Source organism: Nycticebus coucang, chromosome X (assembly GCF_027406575.1).
Source record: "Nycticebus coucang isolate mNycCou1 chromosome X, mNycCou1.pri, whole genome shotgun sequence".
Lineage (NCBI taxonomy): Eukaryota > Metazoa > Chordata > Mammalia > Primates > Lorisidae > Nycticebus > Nycticebus coucang.
This window is the reverse complement of record NC_069804.1, coordinates 77,810,872-77,834,559: the sequence shown is the minus strand read 5'-3', so window position 1 is coordinate 77,834,559 and position 23,688 is coordinate 77,810,872. Positions and strand designations below refer to the sequence as shown.

Below are 23,688 nucleotides of genomic sequence, written 5' to 3'. Positions count from 1 at the left end.
GGCCAGAGGACCATCCTGGGCTACTCTGTGCACATTGCTGCTGAAGTGTCGCATTTCCCTCCTATACAATGGGGCATAGGATGCTGGGTTTGTGAAAAGTGCCCAAAACTCCCTTGTTTTTCCCGGGAGCCTCTTCCTTATTACGGCATTTCATGCAAAGAGCTTGGGGCCAAGTGGTGGAGGCAGTGTGATAGGGTGCGATGTATACTGGACTGGGAATCATCAGACCAGGCAGACACACCTTGTTGGGTGATCTTGGGTGAACTACTTAAATTTTTTGAGCATTGGTTTTCTCACCTGAAAAATGGGATTAGATCTTCATAAAGAGCTGGAGGCTGGATCTACCCAAGCTGTTTTGGGGCCAGGCCTGAAATATGTTACAGATGCCACAGTTTCAAGCTGACTCCATGCTAGCTGTCCCTCCTCCAGGACAATGATCCTTTTGTCAGGACACCTAACCTGCCAGGTATGTGATTATAGGAGAAGATCTAAGGTGATGGGGATGGGAGCATGAAGTATGGGGCCCAGAGAGGATGATGGGGATGTTTTGACAGGAAATTCGGACAATTTTTCTTCTGTTGCCCATTCTAAAATGGGTGCCTTGTAACTTCCCCTAGCTCATGTATGGTGTCATTTGTAAAGAAGCATCTAACATAGAGGAAGTGCTGAGGACAATTTCAAGAAAGGGGGAAAAAGCACTTTATTTGCAAAGGATAAACCATTAATTTACACAAACTTACATCCCAGTTTATATACATTATATATAGTTTATATACACAGTATCTCACACTGGTTGCTGGCCTCCAAAAGCAGCATTGGGCTGGCTCTAGGCCATTCTCATAACAAAGCCCACTCCCCATTCCAGCTGAAGGAATAAAGAAGTGACACACCCTAACTCCTCCTGGAGAGAGCCCTAAAATGGGTTACAAGAAAAAATCAGGTTCCTTCTTTGTGCTCATGGGGCCTAGGGATGACTCCAGGCAGGGATGAGGCATGAGGCAGCATTAGAGTAGCCTAAGGACTTCCTGGTACTTAGCCAGTCTAGAACCTTCCAATCCTGAGGGAAGTGATGGGAGAATGCCTGGGGAGGAGGAGTTCTGATTAAGGCTGTAGTTTCCCTCTCTCTGCCTGGCCGGGTCCTGCACACAGCCACACATTTCCAGTCTGGAGTCTGTGGGTGGAATAAAGAAGAGGGCCGTGTAGGACAGGGACTGCTATACCCCTCACTGTGCTGAGTCTGGAGTCAGGGTTTGCTCACCACTTTGGGTAGGTCACCTTTAGTCTCTGGGCTTCAATTTCCACATGAGTAACATGGGGTGGAATGTAAGTTGGGCTGGATTCCTCTAAGGGCCTTTTTAGCTGGAAATTTCTCTGAATCTGTTACACTGTATTTGTGTCCACCAAAAGTTACGTTAAACACACACTCATGTGTGGGTCAAAGTATTTGTTTACTTCCATGGTTTCTAGCCCTTTCCTATTCAAAAAAGAAATTGTCTCAGGATGGATGAAAGGTGAAATAAGGCAAACACTACTTTTCTAGGTAAGTGTGCTCTAGGTTGAGCAGCCTCTGACTGCTGCCTTTTGTACCAGCTTGGCTACTGATGCCCAAGCAGCTGGAAGAGGCCTCTGCCATGCAATTCTCCTTCACATCTCTGTCATTTGCTTGGCCACAAATGTCCTTGTCTCATTCTTCACCCTAGCTTTGGCTCTCCGGTAAACTCACATCAGCATAATTCCCAATTGTAAATCTATTCCCACATTCTCTTATTGGTAAATCACTTCCCTAGCTACCTATTGCTCCCTCCATCCCCCCACTCTAAGGTTCCTTTAGGTGGGATTCAGAATGAATAGCAGGTCTGGTGGCAGTCCTGTTTCTCCTATAATTCGTCCATGTCTGGAGAATAGAATGGGTATCAGAATGCCCTTTAGAGGCACAATTAGGAAGACTTTTTCTCCTCTCTCTTCACACCATTTGGTCTTAGAATAAGTCTTGGGTCTTCCCTCCATCCCTGAGAGACCCTAGGAATGGCAAGGTCTCTGTGGTATGGTAGAGAGAGATAAGGGGTAAGACTTAGTACCTATGGGCAGTGGGGTGGCTCCTTAAGCTGTTAGTAGGATAACAAAAGGAGGACCTTGCCTACAGCAGGGGCTCCACATATGATGGTTGGCTGGTTCCTTGGATGGAGGAAAGAACATGAGGGCTACCAATTTGCAGGGTCCCAGAGGTCTGCTCCTTATACATAGTGCCAAGAAGATCCTTCTGAACACAAGAGCTATAAGGCTGATGGCTGTTGTCACAGAATCCCTGGTGGCCAAGAGAAGAGGCATTGCCATAAAATGATGAAAATGGGCATTTTTAGGTTCCTCCCTAGGATTCTCAAAGATTTTGGTTCTGTATTACCACTTTTATTGGTTCTCCCTAGACTCTAAATTCCACCTGATGCAGTGGTGTAACCTAATAGCTTTGGAATTAGACCTGGCTGAAGACCCAGGTCTGACTTAAACTGGGTGAGATCTTGGTCAAAATACTTAACCTCTCTGAGCCGCACCTAAACAATGGCATTTGTAATATTATCTGCCCTGCCTTCTTCGAAGATGACAGTAAAAGAGGAAGTACTTTCCAAACTTTAGGGAGAGGTTCCTATTGGTTCTTGCTACAACTACACACTATCCAAGGCACTTTATAGGAGTTGGGACCAGACACATGCCTGAAGTTTGCCTCACCTTGGGTTGCAAAGCAGTCATCAGCAACTAGACAATGGAGGCCCACCCTACCACCTGTTGCCCTGGCCCTAGAAGGTCCCAGTAGTGTGATTACTTAGAAAGAGAAGGCACAGCTAAGAAATAAGTACCTGTAGTTCTTGGTAGATTTCAGCTGCCTGAAGGAACTTATTCTCCATTTCCTGAAAAGAAAATTCCTTTCAGGAGCAAGAGGTGTAGACTGTACAAGGGTGGCCATTCCAGTTTTGGGCTGGACCTGGAACCCAGAAGCCAGCTGGGCCCAGGCTGTTACAAATAAGGAGACCCTTGAATGGTCCTATCTTATGGTCAGGTGGGAAGCTTGGGGTTAGAGGAAATATGCCTTTGGACGTGAACTAGGGGACAGACGCCTGCCCAATGCCTAGATGTTGACTTGACACTGATTTCTCCTGAGCCTGGCATCTGTGATGGCTATGCTCTGCTGTGGTTTCTGAAGACTGGGTCAACAGGGCAGGGGCTGCTATTCTTTCAGAAGGCCTAGACGAATGGCCATTTGGGTTGCAGCAAACTTGAACATAACCTGTCTGTCCTCTCCCTGCCTCTTGTTCTTTCCAGGCCAGGTAGAGAGGCTCTGCCTTGCTGACGCTTAGGGGCAGTTGAGGGCTAGGGAATTTAGAAGGCTATCATGGTGGCTTCCTGTTAAGAGTCTGAAACAGTAGAACTTGAAGGGACTTCTGGAGGTCACCCGGTCTACAGACACAATTTGATTAGGATTAGATGAATAACATTTGTGCTGCTTTAATACATGGAAAATTCTCTTTGTGCCCAGGTAAGCTAAAGAACATCCCAGAGTCACACAAGTCCCAGACTCACACAAGCACAGGTCCCAGGTTAGGCACCTGTCTCAGACAGAGGTAGTCTCTGTGGAGAAACAAGACAGGAATTCTAGTCAGGTTGGGAAGTGGGCAATGAGGAGGCCACCTCAGGGAGTTTTCTGAGCACAGAGCATAATTGTAAACAAAGTGAGAGACATGTGGCCCCAACTACAGATTCCGGTTCTCGTGCATGCAGGCTTGTGGCCATTCTCTGCAATTGATCCAAGGCATAGCAAGCCTTCCTTTCCCAGAGCCCAGCAAACTGCCATAGTGAGGCTCTCAGCCTGAGTGGGAAGAGCTCTCTGACCCTCTTGCAGGCCACAGTGTGGAACAGCAGGAACGCTCCTACTACTGAGGGTATCCTTGTGGCAGGTTTGTCCCATGGTCTCTGCCATAAGCACGTGCCTTCCCCCTCCTTGGACCTCTCCTTAGGCTGCAATGCTCTCTTCCCACTCTACTCCTGCCACCACCCCCACCCAAGAAGGGAGCAGCAGCCCCCTTGGGGTCAGATTTCTCCCCTCAGAGTCTGGAGTACACCTTTGCTTTTTTTGGCCTGCTGCCCTGGATCTTCATTTTAGTGCAACAAATGATAAATCTGAAAACAGGGACCTTGGGGTTGAAAAGTCATGCCATAAGACAGTCAACATGAGCCAAAGAAGGTTCTGCTTCATGTAAACCCTGGAGCTCAACTGTTCTGTTAACCCAAGGTCATTCTGGAAAGTCAAGCAGGCATCCTGGAGTCACTAGGGAATAAATATCACTGGGGCATTTCTCTCTGTGGCTGCAACACAAATATACCTCACTCCACAGCAGCACTTAGAGGTTCTGGGAGTCCCAGCTCCCAAATTTGGGGCAGGGGCTTGGGCAGGGGCAAAATGGGGGGAATCTAGGATGCAGGGGCTTCACCCAGCCTGATGGCCCCAAAGAAGGTGGTATGTTTGCTCATGTTGATGGAGATGTCAGCATGTACCATCTTCACGGCAATCTTCTGCCGGGCCTTGAGGAGGCAGACGCCCGCAGTGTAGCATGTATTGTAGTTGGTCTTGCCCGTCTCGATGCTGCGGGTGCACTGCAGGAAGGGCTTCTCATCCACTACCACCTCATAGCTGGCGAAGTCAGTGAAGTTGATGTAGTATACCTGGGTGAAAGGCAACAAGAAGGGATTGGGGGAGAGAGGAAAGAGAGGCTGGGGGCCCTCCCTGTGGGGAACAGACAGAAGCTTCTCAGATGAGTTGCCAGTATACCTTGTGGAGGTAGCAATGCCACCTGAAGGTATGCTAGCTGGCCAATAGGAATGGCAAAGTGACAGGTTTATGCACTGCCCTTCTCCCACTCCTTGCGGCTCAGGTGGCTGAGCAAACCTTCCTTACAACAACACACCTGTCATTTAACTTCGTGAGGCCAAGAACCCTGCCTTAATCACCCCTTTACAGCCCTGCTGCCCCAGCTCTGGAATGAAGCACAGTGCTGTGCACTTATTAGGTGCTTAATCAGTGCTATAGACACAAGCTAATTTCCACTTTCAAGCCCCACAGAGTATTTGTGGAGAAACTTAGAAGTCACTGATTCCCCAGAGCGGTCACTTAACAACTTGCCATTTCTTCAGCTCCTTAACAGAAGTTCACTCAGCTTGCAGCACTCCCTCCCCTGTGGCTGAACTTCTCTCACTTGTTCACAGCATCTTTTGGCCCTCTCATTTAAAGACTGAGGAAACAGGTCCAGAGAGATGGAGAGCCATCCACCATAAATGGGATAAAGAATTTATAAGGGGGCTTGTTGCCTGTAGGTCAGTGGTTAGGGCGCCAGCCACATACACTGGGGCTGGCGGGTTCGAACCCGGCCCAGGCCTGCTAAACAACAATCACAACTACAATAAAAACAAAAAAATAGCCAGGTGTTGTGGTGGGCACCTATAGTCCCAGTTACTTGGGAGGCTGAGGCAAGAGAATCGCTTAAGCTCAAGAGTTTGAGGTTGCTGTGAGCTGTGATGCCATAGCACTCTACTGAGGGTGACATAGTGAGACTCTGTCTCAAAAAAAAAAAAAAAAAGAAAAAAAGAAAAGAAAAAAGAAAAAAAAAAGAATTTATAAGGGCAAAACCCAGGCCTCTAATTTCAATTTGTGGCCAGAGGGAAGCAGGAGCCTATACTCAATGGCCTGACATCATGGGGATTTTCCTAGCCTGCACTGATATTCCAAATTCTTTCTTAGGCCCAGAAAATTAATTTTTCCATTCTTCACTATCCTTATCCATCACACTCATCCCAAGGTTTGATTCCCTATCCCCTGCCACATAGAATTCATAGGACCTCAGGATTATACCCATATCATCTGTGGGGGTTGGGACCTTCACCCATCACCCTAAATCACTTTATGAAAGGCCACTTCCTACATGGGCTCTTCAGGCATGAGCAGGATGCCATATAATCTCTTAGGTCAGAACCCAAGCTACACCAAGATACTCAGTATGCCTAGCAAGTTTTTGTTAACCCACCTTCTCTGGCTACTCTCCTGTGGACCCTCTGTTGGGTCTGTAGTCCTGTCCATCTACCTGCTTGCTGCCCGTCCAAGAAAAGCCTCAGCCTCAAGGCTCATCTACCTCTATCTCTGAGAAGCCACTCTTGTGGAGAATGGAAATGGGTGGAAACTGGCAGACCTGGGGAGTGGGCCTAAGACAGGAAAAGGACAAATGAAAAGGGAGAAAGGGCTGGGAGAATGACATCAGGAAGGAAGAAAGAATAATAGAGAAACAGAAAGAGAAACAAATGGGAGAAAGAGGAAGGAAAGACAGTCAGAAATCTTTCTGAGGCAGAGAGAAAGTCCACAGAAACCACTCAGCCCAAGGAACTATCTATTTGGAGAACCTTAGGGATAAGGGGAGATTCAGACTTCATGGCAGCCACAGTTACTTTTCCTTATAATGCCTAAGCTAATAGTGTTGAGGGGAGGGGTTCTCAGCAGCTCTGGAATTGACTTTCAAAGAATATGCTCAGACCCAGTTTAAGTTTGGTAGACCCAGTTTAAGCTGTAGAACTAAACAGCTCAGAGGGGAAACAAGAGCCTGGGGCTCTGTAAGAGGGAATCAGATGGCAGGAAGTGGAAGGGGACTTTTTTCAGTTTTTCACTAATATTTGGCTAGGAAAACAAAAACAAAGCAGACTCCCTCTCTCTTCCCTCCTTTCCACTCATTCCCAGGGCTGTTCCCCCTCCTCCCTTCCCCACCAAAGAAGGAAGTTAGCCATCGGATGGTTTTGGCTGGCTCCACAGTGCCCCTATGTGGCCTACACCGGATCTGCATTCTGGATATAAGAAGAGTTAGGCCTAAGACCGTACTCACTTCTACCTGACTATAGATGAAGTAGGTGCCGTCCACCAGTACCTCCAGCTCCCCACTGCGGGGATGTAGCTTAAACACCTTGGGGTTCATAGTGATGCGAGACCAGTCATTGAGCACTCCACCTGAAAGATCTCAGTATGAGAGAAGGGCAGTCACTCAGCACATGTCAGAATAATCCAGGCAATAGAAAATAAGAAATATCAAGCATTATATAATCCCCACCCCTATATCAGTGCAACCAGGATAGCCTAGAAGGCCAAGCTTTAAGAAGGGCATTGGGAAGCAGAAAAAGTATTCTGTTTGTAAAGTAGCTCAGGGCTCCTGGAGTCTGCCTATCTGTCTTCATCCTTCTTTTCCTGACTCTCTCCATCTGGAAGTGTCTTTAATGAATACCTTTTAGCTGGAATCCTGAGGAGGGGATAGTAAGATAAGAGTGGGCATATTGCCTTATTTTCTTTGTTGTTATAGGGCCTGCACAGGAAAAATTTAGATACTAAGTGGCAGGCTAGGTCTTATTATTCAATGTTACTTTCCCAGCCATAGCTCCCGAATCCCCCTTCTATCCTATATCTTGGTGGTTTTCTCCTTCTCCTTAAGAGATTATTTGTTACTGCTCTTCCACACCCATACCTTTCTTGAAAGCCTCCCTGGACCTCCAGGAAACCACTCAGCCCAAGGAACTGTCTTTTTGGAGAACCTTAGGGATAAGGGGTGATTCAAACTTCATGGCAGCCAGGGCTAGTGACCATCACTACCAAGGCCCCATAGGTGAGAGGGGTCCTTATGAGAGTGAAGGATAGAATTCTAGATTGCACTAGAACCAGCCAGGAAAATTTGTGAAGGTGTCTGGGAGCTGAAGCACTCTTGGCAAAGCTTAGGTCAAGCAGTCAGAGATAGAGGCCACTATCTTGCTTGGCAAGACAGTGGAAGCCAGCATGTGAGAGTAGAAGAGAAACTTCTCTTTCTATCCTACCCTGAGTGGAAGAGGTACAAACCCAGAGGCCCCTTCTTTATTCTTTTTGTTTTTGAGACAGATTCTCACTCTATTGCCCAGGCTAGAGTACCAAGGTATCAGCCTAGCCCACAGCAACCTCAAACTCCTAGATTCAAGTGATCCTCCTTCCTCAGCCTCCTGAGTAGCTGGGACTACAAGTACCTGCCATGATGCCTGGATACTTTTTCCTATTTTTAGTAGAGAGGCTGCTCTCAAACTCCTGGCTGAAGTGATCCTCCTGCCTTGGCCTCCAGAGCCACCATGCCTGGCCCTTTTCTCCATTCTTCACCCAAGAAATTATGTTTTGAATATCCATCCTTGGCTAGTCTCAAGAGGCCTGCCTCTCTGAGGTGTGAGGAAACAGGCTTTCTGGAAAAGATGCTATCTTCCCTTGAGGCAATAAGTAGAGGCCATAGGAGTTTGGAGGAAATAGTCTGTCTCTGTTCCTTACATGGACTACTCTGCATGTTGTCCTTCCACCCCTGACCTCATCACTTCTTCTGGTGTAACTAAAGGTCAGCAAAGACAACTACTAGGGATTGGCCCAGAGAGTCTGGAAATGGTCTCATTATATGGTAGTGGGAACAAAATCACTAGCTGCTGGCATAGAACAAACACTGAGGCCACTGATCCACATATCCAAACAAATTTATTTCTTGCCTATCTCAGTCTTCCCTGGACAGATGGGTGATCATGGCCCACCCAGGGCCTTGAAATCCCAGGACCACTTGGGTTTGGTGCCATTCTGTTCCTATTTACATTCTGCGGCTATTAAGTCAGGCATCCATGTGGCAGTCAGGGGAGTAGCTAAGCCCACTCATTAAAGAAACTCAGCAGTCACTTCAGGACTGACTGGCCTCTTAGAAACTATTGCCATGTAGCAGGTTTCTTAACCTTCATTTATTGTTTCCATATTTATAGGCCCTCCCTTCCACTTCAAGCTCTGTAAGCATCTGGCATCTTGGCTAGCTTGCTGCTTCCCAAGGCTCCTGGGGGTTCACACATTTTAGGCTTTGTGCACTCTGGGGGATGGACATTATTTAAAGCGCTGTTCTTTAATGAATGTTCATGTCTCTTTGGGGAAGATAATGACACTAATAATTCAGTGGAGTGTACATATACAACACTGAAGTAGCATAGTATGGGAGACAGATGTAATTTTTAATCCAAGCTCCTAAACCTAACTGTGAAATCCTGGGCCAAATTAATTAACCTCTCTGTGCTTTAGTTTCTGTTTCTGTCTCTGTAAAAAGGAGCTAATATCTAACTCATAGGGTAGTTCTGAGGATCATATGAAATTAAAGGCAAATATAGTTGAAAAATCTATGGAACTATACAAATATAAGGCAGTATAATTGTGGTATTATCCAATCTCTCTGGCACTCTGTTTCCCCATTTTTTAAATGTACGGATTACATGATATCAGTGTTTCCTAACCTCATTAAACACATCCTCCCTTTTTATAGACACTGGCATTTCACACTCCCTGGAAATTCTAACATGTCCCCCCGCTTCCCTGAGAGAAATGGCCTCTCTATCCATTTTTTGTGTAGATCCATCAGACAAGAAGAATTTAATTTTACATAGTTTTACTTTCTCTAATCTGTATTGTGAAGGTGTTTACCAAACTACACACATCTTCATGGTGACTCTGATATCTCACCTCTATCTCCTAACAATGCCCAGGCTAAATGATGTCTCAATTCCCTTTCAGCTCCCTCATGGGTGATTTTAAATGCAATTTAGATGCAGCAACTGGTCTTGGTGCAACCAATTACTCAGGACAGCCAGTAGAGGGCATGATGGAGTAGAGAATGGCTTCTTATACCAAGGGTACCTCAGAGGCCTGGGAGGGAACTAGGCTGCGAGATTATTTGGAGGCTGAGAATGAGGGGAGAGAACCTACTTTGATTCTTACCATTCTTGACTTGAATTGCTGACCCTTGGCCCTGTAGATGCACCACAGCTGGCTGGGAAGATGAGAAGGATAGAGAGTAGTCACTATGAGTAATGGCTGTTTTGCTCAGCCACTGGTTCCCATGTTTTTACTCCTGGTTTCCAGTATCCTTTTGTAATACAATTCTGATCCCTCTGCCTTGTCTTGGAATGTTAGAGACTACATTTCTACTAGAGGGTGATATGATTTTGTAGCTCTGCCACTTCCTAGCTATGTGACCTCAGCCAAATATAATGCCTCTGAGCCTCATTTCCCTAACTGTAAAATGGGGATTATAAGAAACTCTGGCCTCTCTCACATGGATTTCTGAAGATCAAATTAGGTTACAGATATAAAATTGGCCTTCAAGCCATCAAGCACTGTGGCCACGCAGCTGCATTAAGGGAGGCTGACATGAGACAAGGCAAGGCAGCAGGACCTACCAATAGAGACAGATTAGGAAGCTGGAAGATTGTGAGGAGCCCTTCAGGCTATTTAGGCAGAAGCCCAGGTTGGGCTTGGGCTGGAGCTGGTTGGCTGTTCTTCAAGGGCCTCAGCTCTGGATCTCAGGTGGTGTGAGTGCTGACAAGGTGGTTTTGGGGAGTCCCAGGTGAATAGACCTGACTGGTAGCTCATTTCAGCTGCTTATTGGGCCTGACAAAGGTGACCTTCCATCCTGTAGAATAAGGAAAAGTGGTCCTGGCAATACTTGGTTTCCTTAGCTAAAAACAGACCCTGGGGCAAAGCTTTTGAATTCATAGAGATGGGAATAAGCTGTTAGTGAAAACCCTCAGGACCTTCAGGGTGTCCTCACAAAATAAAGCCTGAGGAAATTTAATAGGGAGAAAATTTATTTATTTTATATTTTTTTTTAATTTTTTTATTAAATCATAACTGTATACAATGATATGATTATGGGGCATCATACACTCACTTCATAAACCATTTGACACATTTTTATCACAGTGGTTAACATAGCCTTTCCGGCGTTATCTCAGTTACTGTGCCAAAACATTTACATTCTACATTTACCAAGTTTCGCAAATACCCCTATAATGTATCTCTTGAAAAGTGTGATTATGCTCATTTTACAAGGCTTTTGTTATTCTTGGATTCAGACTTCTCATGGCCTGCAGGTAGAGTAGTCACAGAAAGGGAACTCAGTATCTGTTATATGCCACATAGTTCTAGGGAGCAAATTTAAAGGTGGCTCTAGCCCTTGGTCCCTCCTCCCAGGTATGGAGCAATTCCCAGCTAACCTGATTTTCTCGAGTTCCAGCTTTATCAGTAGCACCTGTAAAATAGGACAGGCGAATCAGAGGGCATGCCCTTTCTACTTCCTTTTCCCTTGGCCTGAACAGCTAGTGGCAATGAGCCTTGCTTCCTATAGCCAGTCCTGTCTGAGCATTATTCTTCAGGGCTTAAAGCTGGAGGAAGAGTCAGTGCAATGAAGGGCCCTTGGATGACAGAGGACATCCCTTCCTTCTTTCCTGTCCTGGACCTTCATCATCAGTGGGCCCTGCACCCAACAGGGAAACTTCTGGTATTGCCTATTGCCAATGATGGCCCAAGGCAAGCCCCACTGCGCACCCATGGAGAATGATGAGAGGCATTCCTGTCACTTTGTGACACTGAGACAATGGCATTAGCTTCTCTAGCCTTTTGCTCCCTATTATTTTTCTTCGTAGAGCCCATTGCCATTTGTAAATATCTTCTTTCTTTAATCGTATCTCTCCTCCTCTAGGAGACAAACTCTGAGAATAGAAACCATTTATCAATATATCTTTCTGTACACAGAAAATGCTCAATTAATATTTGTGGAATGATTGAATGAAAAAAAAATCCCTAACTTTATCTATTGTGGCCATGATAATCCTTAGCCCCATTTGAATCACAAGTTAATGGCTCTGAGTCCTGCTGAAGAACTCTTGGACCCAGAGAAATCAGCTGTAAAACAGTCCATTTCTTTAAGGCCCCAAGATACAAGAGGAGGGCAGGAAAAAGAAATAACAACTGATCTAAGCCCAGGCAGTCTGACTCCTGTCAACTCCAATTAGGCAAGTTTAGATCTGTACCTATACCTTTTGGGTTTCCTTCTGGACCCAAGGAGAAGGATGCAAAGGGATGAATTGATATCTGAAATGGGCAGTGTGGTAGGGTAAGGCTCTAGTGCAAGAAGCACTTGGCTCCTGGACAGGACACCCTTGGTGCCCGGGTTTGCTTCATCTGCAGCCTGAGTGACTCATATATTTCCAACTTCTTGACCATCAGTGGCTACTTGTTCTACCTCTATGGGAAAGACACTCTGGAGTTCAGAGGATGAAACTATCCTCGGGCTTGTCATTTTGTCCAGTCCCCAAATTTCTGCCCTATAACCTATTTCTAGGCAAACATCAACATGTGGAGCTAGATGCTGAGAATCAGAGTAGATTAAATCCATCCCCCACTAGAACTGCAGTGAGCCATCAGTGCCTCTGTCTCTGGAGCATGTGAATTTACTGGCCTACTATAGGGACCCCAAGAGTTAGGGAGGGTTTGTGATGGAAGGATTGAAATGGGGCAAGAGCAGGGGCCTGTTCTTCATAGGTTGGTACAAACAAGAAGTTAGAACAGTCCAGGCTCTACAGCCTTGCCCAATTCCTAGATCTACACTGGGCTAGGAGACCTGTATCCCTTATACAAACTAACCCCATTACCACCATTTGAAACTTCTCTCATGATGACCCACTTCTGCTCTCCTAAAGTTCTTATAAGGCATCTAGGGAGAGCAGAGAGACAGGGAAACTCACCAGAAGGTCCCTGGAGGCCAGGGGGTCCTTGAGGACCAGGAGGACCTGGAGGACCGGGTGGTCCCATGACAGTTGTTCCTGGAATTCCAGGAATCCCTGGAATCCCTGGGGGTCCCTGTGGTCCTGGGGGTCCTGGAGGTCCTGGGGGGCCATTGGGCCCAGGAGGCCCTGCCTTCTTTCCTGAAAAATAGGACTCAGTGTTATATTTTTAGTTATTTTTGTCAAGGGTGTACTGTCAGGAGTTTAGAGACTTCCAATGACACAAAGTCAGCACTCTGGGAGTTCCTGCTATCACATATCTCTGTCTATCTGCCTCTCTCCCTACCTTCATCCCCAGCCCCACTCAGAGCTATGTTTGAAGATATAGAAATAAATGGTCTTCAAAGTGCTCAGTCTAGTGGGGAAAGAGACATAGTTATAGGTTAGTAGAAGTGCTATATTAGCGTTAGGGACCAAATGCTGAAGAGGTCCAAAAGGAGGTTACATTTCAGCTGAATCCAAAGAATGAGAACCACCAAGTGATCAGACCCATGGGTCACTTTTTGGTTCTTTTTAGAATTGGGCTATTGTTGCAGAGTGTGGGGCTTTCACGTTTACTGCCCAGTTTGGTGGACCTGATGTCCATAATAGGAGGAAGCTAGGCAACCTGACCTTAGGAATGACATCAGCTCCAGGAATGTTCCTACAGGAATCAGGATACACAAGGAATGGGGGTTGGGACGAGGGCATTACTAGTTGGGAATGAGGAATGGGAAGGTGTTTTGGAGATGAGGAGATGGGAAGGGAGAGAGAGAGACAGAGAGATTGAGAAATAACAAGAAAAGAAGGGAAGGCAGAGTGTAGACAGAGCAGAGAAGGCAGCAGGTTTTACTTTCTTAGCTGACCCCTCTAAACTCTATATTTAAAGGTCTCTGGGAAAGGAAATTCTGCAAACTCCTTTGGTAACATGTTCTAATGTTTATCACTCCTCACTGCTCACTGTTAGGAAGCTCTTGGTATATTTAACTGGCATCCCTCCCTTGGCATGGCTCTTATTCTATTCTTTATGTAGATAGAATACACATGTACATAATAACCCTCATATATTCAAAGACCTTGTCACCTATCAACTTCCATTTTTATGGGCCAACTAATCCAGCTTCTCAGAGTCTTTCCTCAGAGGCCCTATTCTCGAATGTATTATTAATCAAGCCCACCAACTCCTCTCCCTTTCCTCTTTGCTATCCCTGCAAAACAATCTTGCCTGCCTAGTTCATATTCTGGTCAACATTTCCACCAGGATGTAGTTATGTTAAGTGAGTCATAACTGTAGTCTTGAACCAAAACCTCCAGTTCCTCCTATTGACTTCCTCAGCTCTATGCAGCTCCACTCAAGGACTGCAGGTGCCCAAAGGTAGGTATCTTCTTTCTCCCTTCACCACCTTCTCACAATTTTGTAGAAGTATCAGGATTGGAAACCTCTTACCACACTGCATCACAATGTCTTCACGTGAGGTAGTTTCTTAGCATTAAATACAACACTGTTTAGTCTCATTTAAAAACTTTCTTACTGACTCTGACTTCCTGTTTTCCAAACTCTTAGGCAGGAGAATCTTGTCCTGATTTATCAGGTCCTCCTTTGAGAATAATGCCTCATGTCCAAGAAACCAAATCCTCACCACAATATCACTTCAGAGGCCAATTGTCCATGTCTAACCACATCTGCATTTGGAATGAAACAATGAGGTCACTGCGGGGCCTCTTCCTCAGAGGAGAAAGAAAGGAAGGTCCAGAGAGCATCTCTCCCAGGAAGAGTCCTTACAGCCATAAAGACCTAGAGGTATAAGCTTTAGAAGTTTCTTTGCACTTAGCAGCAAGAGATTGGATCAGCCTAGTTTCTAGATCTAGCCATTTTGAAGATGCTGAACAGGAAAACCATCTCCTGTCAGATTTGGGCAGCTTCCAAATTAGACTTGTTCAGAGCGCAAGTTTCAATTCCAGCTAGTGTAGTAGAAAGAAGTAGAAAGAACATGGAATCTGTACTCAGGAGATAAGGATATAAGCCCCAGCATTGCTACAGATGCCCTTTAGGCAAATCCTATTCCTCCTCAAGCCTTAGTTTTTACATATGTGAAACAAGGATGTTGGCTTTGATGATTTCTTTGTTTCCTCTGAAGACTGAGGTTCCATAACGAAGACTGATTTACCCCTTGCAGTCAGGAAACTTGGCCATACATTTGCGTCTGTCCTTATTTTCTGGGTGGCACAGGAACAGAGGCTCATATTAGGCTGTGCTATGTCCCAGCAATTCTAGGCCTAACAGTGATTTTCAAGTTAGAGGGTGTTCTGTGGGTAGCTTTAAGAATGTGAGTCTCGGGCGGTGCCTGTGGCTCAGTCGGTAAGGCGCAGGCCCCAAATACCGAGGGTGGCGGGTTCAAACCCGGCCCCAGCTGAATTGCAACCAAAAAAATAGCTGGGCGTTGTGGCGGGCGCCTGTAGTCCCAGCTACTTGGGAGACTGAGGCAAGAGAATCACTTAAGCCCAGGAGTTGAAGGTTGCTGTGAGCTGTGTGATGCCATAAAGTGAGACTCTGTCTATACAAAAAAAAAAAAAAAAACAAAAAACAAGAATGTGAGTCTCTTGTAATTGCTAATGTAATTTTGGAAGAAATAGAGCCAGAAACTCCAGTTCAAGAGAGTAATACTTGCAGTGTAAAAAGAGAATGTTCACTTATAAAAATGTTAGAAGGTATTCGAGAAAAAACTCCTGCTGTTATCCAGTTCTGTAGCTGGTTCTCTGCAACCATGTTTAGGCAAGTATGCTTCTCATATTTGCATGCTTTAAAAAAGCTGGGCCCAGAGAAGAGCATGTACAAAATGACCTGTGGACCAAGAGAATGACTTTATTATTTTTTTTATTATTAAATCATAGTTGTGCACATTAATACAATCATGGGGCACAATAGACTGGTTTAATAAACCGTTTGACACATTTTCATCACACTGGTTAACATAGCCTTCCTGGCATTTACTTAGTTATTGTGTTAAGACATTTACATTCTACATTTACTAAGTTTCACATATACCCTTGTAAGATGCACCGCAGGTGTAATCTCAACAATCACCCTCCCTCTACCCACCTCTTCCCTCCCTCCCCTCCCTTTCCCCATTCCCCCTATTCTTAGTTTATAACTGGGTTATAGCTTTCATTTGAAAGCCATAAATTAGTTTCATAGTAGGGCTGAGTACATTGGATACTTTTTCTTCCATTCTTGAGATACTTTACTAAGAAGAATATGTTCCAGCTCCATCCATATAAACATGAAAGAGGTAAAGTCTCCATCTTTCTTTAAGGGTGCATAATATTCCATGGTGTACATATACCACAATTTATTAATCCATTCATGGATCGATGGGCACTTGGGCTTTTTCCATGACTTAGCACTTATGAATTGGGCTGCAATAAACATTCTGGTACAAATATCTTTGTTATGATGTGATTTTTGGTCTTCTGGGTATATACCTAGTAGAGGAATTATAGGATTGAATGGCAGATCTATTTTTAGATCTCTAAGTGTTCTCCAAACATCTTTCCAAAAGGAATGTATTAATTTGCATTCCCACCAGCAGTGTAGAAGTTTTCCCTTTTCTCACATCCATGCCAACATCTCTGGTCTTGGGATTTTGTGATATAGGCTAGTCTCACTGGAGTTAGATGATATCTCAAAGTATTTTTGATTTGCATTTCTCTGATGATTAAAGATAATGAGCATTTTTTCATATGTCTGAAGGCCGCACGCCTCTCTTCTTCAGAGAAGTTTCTCTTCAAATCCCTTGCCCAGCCTGCGATGGGATCCCTTGTTCTTTTCTTGCTTATATGTTTGAGTTCTCCGTGGATTCTGGTTATTAAACCTCTGTCGGAGATATAACCTGCAAATATCTTCTCCCATTCTGAGGGCTGTTTGCTTGCTTTACTTACTGTGTTCTTGGCTGTGCAGAAGCTTTTTAGTTTGATCAAGTTCCCAGTAGTGTATTTTTGAAGCTGCTTCAATTGCCCGGGGGGTCCTCCTCATAAAATACTCGCCCAGACCAATTTCTTCAAGGGTTTTCCCTGCACTCTCCTCTAGTATTTTTATAGTTTCATGTCTTAAGTTTAAATCTTTAATCCAGTGAGAGTCTATCTTAGTTAATGGTGAAAGGTGTGGGTCCAGTTTCAGTCTTCTGCAGGTTGCTAGCCAGTTCACCCAACACCATTTGTTAAATAGGGAATCTTTTCCCCACTGAATGTTTTTAATTGGCTTGTCAAAGATCAAATAATGGTAAGTAGCTGGATTCATCTCTTGGTTCTCTATTCTGTTCCAGACATCTACTTCTCTGTTTTTGTGCCAATACCATGCTGTTTTGATCACTATCGATTTGTAGTATAGTCTGAGGTCTGGTAGCGTAATTCCTCCTGCTTTGATTTATTTCTGATTAATGTCTTGGCTATTCGAGGTTTTTTCTGATTACATATAAAACAAAGTATTGTTTTTTCAAGATCTTTAAAGTATGACAGTGGAACTTTAATAGGGATTATGTTGAAATTATATATTGCTTTGGGTAGTATGGACATTTTAACAATTTTGATTCTTCCCAGCCATGAGCATGGTATGTTTTCCATTTGTTAACATTTTCAGCTATTTCTTTTCTTAGAGTTTCATAGTTCTCTTTATAGAGATCTTTCACATTCTTTGTTAGATAAATTCCCAAATATTTCATCTTCTTTGGCACTACTGTGAATGGATAGAGTCCGTAACTGTTTTTTCAACTTGACTATTGTTGGTATATATAAAGGCTACCAATTTATGAATGTTGATTTTGTAACCTGAGACGCTGCTGTATTCCTTGATCACTTCTAAGAGTTTTGTAGTAGAGTCCCTAGTGTTTTCCAGATATACAATCATATCATCTGCGAAGAGTGAAAGTTTGATCTCTTCTGACCCTATATGGATACCCTTGAATGCCATTTCTTCCCTAATTGCAGTGGCTAAAACTTCCATTACAATGTTAAAAAGCAATGGAGACAACGGGCAGCCTTGTCTGGTTCCTGATCTGAGTGGAAATGATTCCAATTTAACTCCATTCAATATGATATTGGCTGTGGGTTTGCTGTAGATGGTCTCTATCAGTTTAAGAAATGTCCCTTCTATACCAATTTTCTTAAGTGTTCTGATCACGAAGGGATGCTGGATATTATCAAAAGCTTTTTCTGCATCGATTGAGAGAATCATATGGTCTTTGTTTTTTAATTTGTTTATGTGCTGAATTACATTTATAGATTTACGTATATTGAACCACCCTTGAGACCCTGGGATAAAACCGACTTGGTCATGATGTATAATTTGTTTGATGTGTTGCTGGATTCTGTTTGTTAGGATCTTGTTGAATATTTTTGCGTCTATATTCATTAGTGATATCAGTCTACAATTTTCTTTTCTTGTTGGGTCTTTTCCTGGTTTGGGGATCAGGGTGATGTTTGCTTCATAGAACGTGTTGGGTAGTCTTCCTTCTTTTTCTACCTTTTGGAACAGGTTGAGTAATATAGGTACCAATTCCTCTTTAAAGGTTTGGTAGAATTCTGACGTGAAACCATCTGGTCCCGGGCTTTTCTTTTTAGGGAGATTTTGTATGGTTGATGCTATTTCCAAATTTGATATGGGCCTGTTCAACATTTCCACTTGATTCTGGCTAAGTCTTGGAAGGTGACGTTCTTCCAAGTATTGGTCAATTTCCTTCAGATTTTCATATTTCTGAGAATAAAGTTTCTTGTAATATTCATTAAGGATTTTTTTGATTTCTGAGGAGTCTGTTGTTATTTCATCTTTGTCGTTTCTGATTGATGAGATTAGAGATTTTACCCTTTTTATCCTGATTAGGTTGGCCAAAGGTTTATCTATTTTATTGACTTTTTCAAAAAACCAGCTTTTTGATTTATTGATCTGTTGTATTATTCTTTTGTTTTCAATTTCATTTAATTCTGCTCTAATTTTGGTTATTTCTTTTCTTCTACTGGGTTTGGGGTTGGAATGTTCTTCCTTTTCCAGTTGCTTGAGATGTCCCATTAAGTTGTTAACTTCCTCTCTTTCTGTTCTCTTGAGGAAGGCTTGCAGTGCTATAAATTTCCCTCTTAGAACTGCCTTTGCGGTGTCCTGATAGTTCGTGTCTTCATTGTTGTTTTGTTCCAAAAAATTGGCGATTTCTTTCTTCCTCTCATCTCTGACACAGCTATCATTCAGCATAAGGTTATTTAACTTCCATGTTTTTGTACGAGTATGCAGATTCCTGCTGTTACTCAGCTCAAGTTTTATTCCAAGGTGGTCCGAGAAGATGCATGGAATAATTTCTATTCCTTTAAATTTACTGAGGTTAGACTTGTGACCTAAGATGTGATCCATTTTGGAGTAAGTTCTGTGGGCTGATGAGAAATATGTGTATTCAGTTTTGTTGGGATGAAATGTTCTTTAGATGTCTGCTAAATCCAAATGTTGGATGGTTAGGTTTAAATCTAAAATTTCTTTGCTCAGGTTGTTGTTGGAGGATCGATCCAACACTGCCAAAGGAGTGTCGAAATCTCCAACTATTATGGAGCTGAAGGAAATCAAGTTGCTCATGTCTGTTAGAGTTTTGCTTATAAATTGAGGTACATTCTGGTTGGATGCATAGATATTAATAATTTAAATCTCATCATATTGAGTATTACCCTTAACAAATATGAAGGGACCATTCTTGTCCTTCCTTACTTTTGTTGGTTTAAAGCCTATTGTATCTGCAAATAAAATTGCAACACCTGCTTTTTTCTGATTACCATTTGCCTGAAATATGGATGACCATCCTTTCACCCTGAGTCTGTATTTGTCTTTTAAGTTAAGATGTGACTCTTGTATGCAACAGATATCTGGCCTGAGTTTTTGTATCCAGTCAGCTAACCTATGCCTCTTTAGAGGACAGTTTAAGCTGTTCACATTAATGGAGAATATTGATAAGTCTGGTGAAATTTTGGGTATCGAGTTTTTCAAAAGTCCAGTGGACATTTTTAATCCTTTCACCAGTGTGGAAATTGGAGTTTGATCCGAAGTTTCTGAGTGAGTTTACTTTTGTGGTATAGGATTTGGTTGTTCATTATGGAGGATAGGTCTGAGAATATCCTGAAGAGCTGGTTTGGTTATGGCAAATTTCTTCAACATATGAATGTCATTAAAGTATTTAATTTCTCCATCATAAATGAAACTCAGTTTAGCTGGATACAAGATCTGGGGTTGAAAATTATTTTGCTTTAGGAGATTAAAAATCGATGACCACCCACTTCTGGCTTGAAAAGTTTAAGCAGAGACGTCTGCAGTCATTCTAATATTCTTTTCTTTGTAGGTAATGGATTTCTTATGTCTGGCTGTTTTCAGAATTTTCTCCTTCATATTAACTTTAGTGAAGTTAATTATGATATGACTGGGGATGTCTTATTGGGGTTTAGTCATGCTGGGGTTCTGAAACTGTCTGCTTTCTGAATTTCAGAATCTCTTAGCATGTCTGGAAAATTCTCTTTCATAATTTCATGGAGAAGGGCCTCTGTGTCTAGCGAGGCCACTTCATCACTTTCAGGGATTCCAATGAGGTGGGTATTAGCCTTCTTCGAATTATCCCAGAGCTCTCTGAGAGAATGATCTGTTTTTGCTCTCCATTTCTTTTCCTCTTTGAGAGTTTGGGAGCGTTCAAAGGCTTTATCTTCAATGTTGGGAGCGTTCAAAGGCTTTATCTTCAATGTCAGAAATCCTTTCTTCTGCTTGCTCCACTCTGTTACTGAGGGATTCTACTGTATTTTTCAGATCTTTGAGGGCTGCAAATTCTTGGTTCAGTGCGTCAAAATCTTTGGTTTTGTCTTTAAATTCGTTAAATTCTTGAGACAACTTTTTAATTTCTCCTCAAATTTCTAATTCCAACTGTTGAATTGCTCCTCGAATTTCTAATTCCAAATTTTCCTCCATTCTATTAATCGTGTTTGCAATCCAAATTCTGAATTTGATTTCTGACATCTCGGCCAGCTGTTTGTGAATGGGATCTTCAGTTACATCTGCCAGATCTTTCCTTGGGTGGTGGTGGTGGTGGTGGATCTATTCTGGTTATTCATGTTACCAGAGTTTTTCCACTGATTCCGCCCCATGATTGTTTTACACTGTTTGATTTTTCCCCTGGAGCTTTGTCGAGGACCTGTACAGTGCTATGGCCTGAGAAACTTGGGACCTGTTTGGTGTGGTGGGGCTAAGTGGTTCTGTCTTGTTTTCAGGTGGTCTCTGTGCAACCCTAGTGAAACAGTTACTCTGGTTTGAAGAGTCAGCTGTGGAGAAATACCAGCAATTAAGTCACCCCGCCCCCCATAGGCAACAATTGGAAAAGGAAAATCAAACCTTCCTACAACCATACACCCAGGGCACCACCTGAATTGTCCTCAGGAGATTGGCTCAGTTCAAAAGGTCCAAATCAATTGTCTCAGTCAGCATCTGTCTCAGGTGGGAGAGTTTAAAAGGTCTCTGGCAACTGGATCACAGGGGTCTGGTGTCTACTCAGATATGGCTTGCTCCGGTGCTCTGTGGAGTCAGGAGGACCCACCCAGCAAATAAATCAGTCTGGGAAGGTTGATGCCTCCTTCCCCACCTTGTACCTCTGTCACAGCCAGTCACTGATTGTCCCGCAGGGCTGTTGCCTGTAGTAAACAGATAGTCCAGGTGTTTGCACCTGCCTGAATCACAAGGAAATCTATTTCTGCTCAGCCAGGCTGCTGCACTCTGCCTCTTTCTAGTAGGGGGAGCTGAGGCCTGACAACCTTGAGCGCTTGATGGAGGCTGGGGGGGTGTTCATTCAGTTCCAGCCCCGCCCCTGATTGATGTTACTGACAGAACAGAACAGAACAGAACAACCTTGCAGGAATTTGTTTCTGTCCCTGGTAAATTCTCCTGCAGAAGAGAAGCTGTTTTGAGTTCCCAGAGCCTGCGCCTCAGGTCCTGTCTTTGCTTCTGCAGGTTTGTATTCAGTTACTTGTCAGTTCTAGCCTCCTGTTCCTTTGTCTATAGGCTGATGATCTCCTGAGGGCCGGGTGCGTCTTAGGCTCAGTAAAGCAGTCCTCTGGGTCAGTCCTGCCCTGGGAACTTCCCAGCTCTGTGCGTGCATTTCTAGTCCCTGTGCTCCACCAGGCCAGTACCGCCTCAGGAAAACCCTTAACTCACGGGGCCTGCATTTCTGTCCCAGTTCTGTTCTGTGATGGTTGCCACCTGAGTAGATGCCCGGCCTCCTCTGGTTGCCCAGGGAGACAGGGGGTGTGGCTTTGGAATATCCGGGAGTGAGCCCTATTGTTGCCAAAAGACGGCTGCTGTTCTGTGCCTTGGGGCACCACTGCTCCGGTGTGGTTTCCTCTTAGCCGACCGTCCTCTCCTCACTCCCGTGCCATAGAGTCAGTACTGACCAGCTGCAGTTTAGGCCCTGTCCACACCCCTCGAGAAATTACCCAAGAATCTGGACTCCTGGGGGACAGGCCTCCAGACCTCAGAGTGAGAGTGGAGGGGAGTGCTGGGAGTTCAGAGTTGCAGGTAGAGAATATATACAGTTTTATACAGTTTTATGCCTGGCAGGAGAATGCCGTGGCACCCTAGTAGGGGAGGTAGGTTCAGTTTTTAGAGGGCCTCTCCCATGGCGTGTAGTGGGAGGAACTTTGAACTCTGCTTGTTTGTTTGTGGGGCACTCCGAGCTGTTCTCATGGGGGAGGGGACTCTCGTCCGCTTGGTGATGGATTTTGTACCTTTTGTTTGTATCCTTGGGGTCGCAACTTGCCTCAGCGGGGTTGTTGTGTGTTCTTCAACCTTCTCTCTTGGTGCAGCTCTAATCCACCAGGTTACTTGCTAAATTTCTGTCCTTTAACTCTTCTTCTGGATGGGAGCCTCTGTGGAAAGCTGGCTTCAGTCAGCCATCTTGTCTCCACCCCCAAGAGAATGACTTTAGAGGATACAATCCCTTTTCCAGATTTCCTTACTGTAACAAAGCACTTCATGATATAAAAGCCCACAGACATCTGTACTTAGAAAGTTACCCTGTGTAATCTTAGATGAAAAAATACATACACTCCTTTCAAAGTTAAACCTCATCAAAGGGGCATTTCTCTCACCTTTTAGCTAAGCTCCAGATGTTGAAAGAACAGCCGAGAAAGAGAGAGTGTGTATGTTGTAGGAGGAGGAAAATTCCATTAAACAGTGAAAATTAAGTGAACAACTCAATTTATCTCCTCAGGCATGTGCCTATTCAATGTATCCAAGGAAATCTGTATTAAATGGATTCCAAATCACTTTCAGCCAAAGTAAACATTTAAGGTCTATATGCATTCTCTTCCCAATTATGTTCCATACACAAGGTAGCAGTGCCAGGCAATGAACCACGATATAATGTCTTCTTAAAGGGATGTGACAAGAATTAAGAACTACATGCTTGAGAATTGAATTTACTTTCTTAAAAGACAGAATATCTTGGTTGAGAATGTCCAGGTCCCACAGGAAAAGGTTTCCTTACTGACTTCAGCTCTCTGGCTATTTCCAAACTTTGCTCAGCTCAGGCCCACAGGAGGCTAGGCCATTCCCCAGCTTCTTTATGAAAGGGACACAAGTTTTCCATGTGGACCATGATACTTCAAGGTACCAAAGTATTCTAGTGTTCAGAGAATAGATAGGCTGCAGCTGGAGACAGTCTTTCTGTCCTAGTCTGGTGTTCATAATCTAATCCATGAAACTCCATAAATTGTATCAGACAGAATCATTTCACTTAAAGCATCTTAATGAAAAATCATTAGTTTTACTCTGTTATCTTCCTCTTATGTCAGGACTCATGTTAAAATAGGTACTTTAACTGGTTTCATAATTGGTTATTTTAGTCCTAAGGAGTGGACTTTTTTGCCTGGTGTTATCCTTGATGTCTATTCTGTCTTTAGATTTTCCTCTACAAGGAAGTGAGCACTGGTACAAAACCTTGGGCCAGTCCTATCACAAGTATATTGGGAACATACTTGCTC

The 23,688-nt window shown here is 43.9% G+C and overlaps 1 protein-coding gene across 2 annotated transcripts in view; it reads right to left on the bottom strand.

The window, feature by feature from the left end:
* Window positions 1-686: 686 nt before the first annotated feature.
* Window positions 687-23,688, bottom strand: part of EDA (ectodysplasin A) — a 554,900-nt gene continuing 531,898 nt past the window's right edge. Inside the window, exons 4-8 of one of the 2 annotated variants that reach the window (XM_053580919.1) lie at window positions 12,631-12,810; window positions 11,101-11,135; window positions 9,824-9,875; window positions 6,912-7,042; window positions 687-4,713 (exon numbers count right to left, since the gene is read on the bottom strand). In XM_053580919.1, coding sequence (XP_053436894.1) covers window positions 4,462-4,713; window positions 6,912-7,042; window positions 9,824-9,875; window positions 11,101-11,135; window positions 12,631-12,810 — 650 coding nt within the window. In that variant the 3' untranslated portion in view covers window positions 687-4,461. The remainder of the gene's footprint in view (window positions 4,714-6,911; window positions 7,043-9,823; window positions 9,876-11,100; window positions 11,136-12,630; window positions 12,811-23,688) is intronic. The other variant, XM_053580920.1, reaches the window with a different exon arrangement.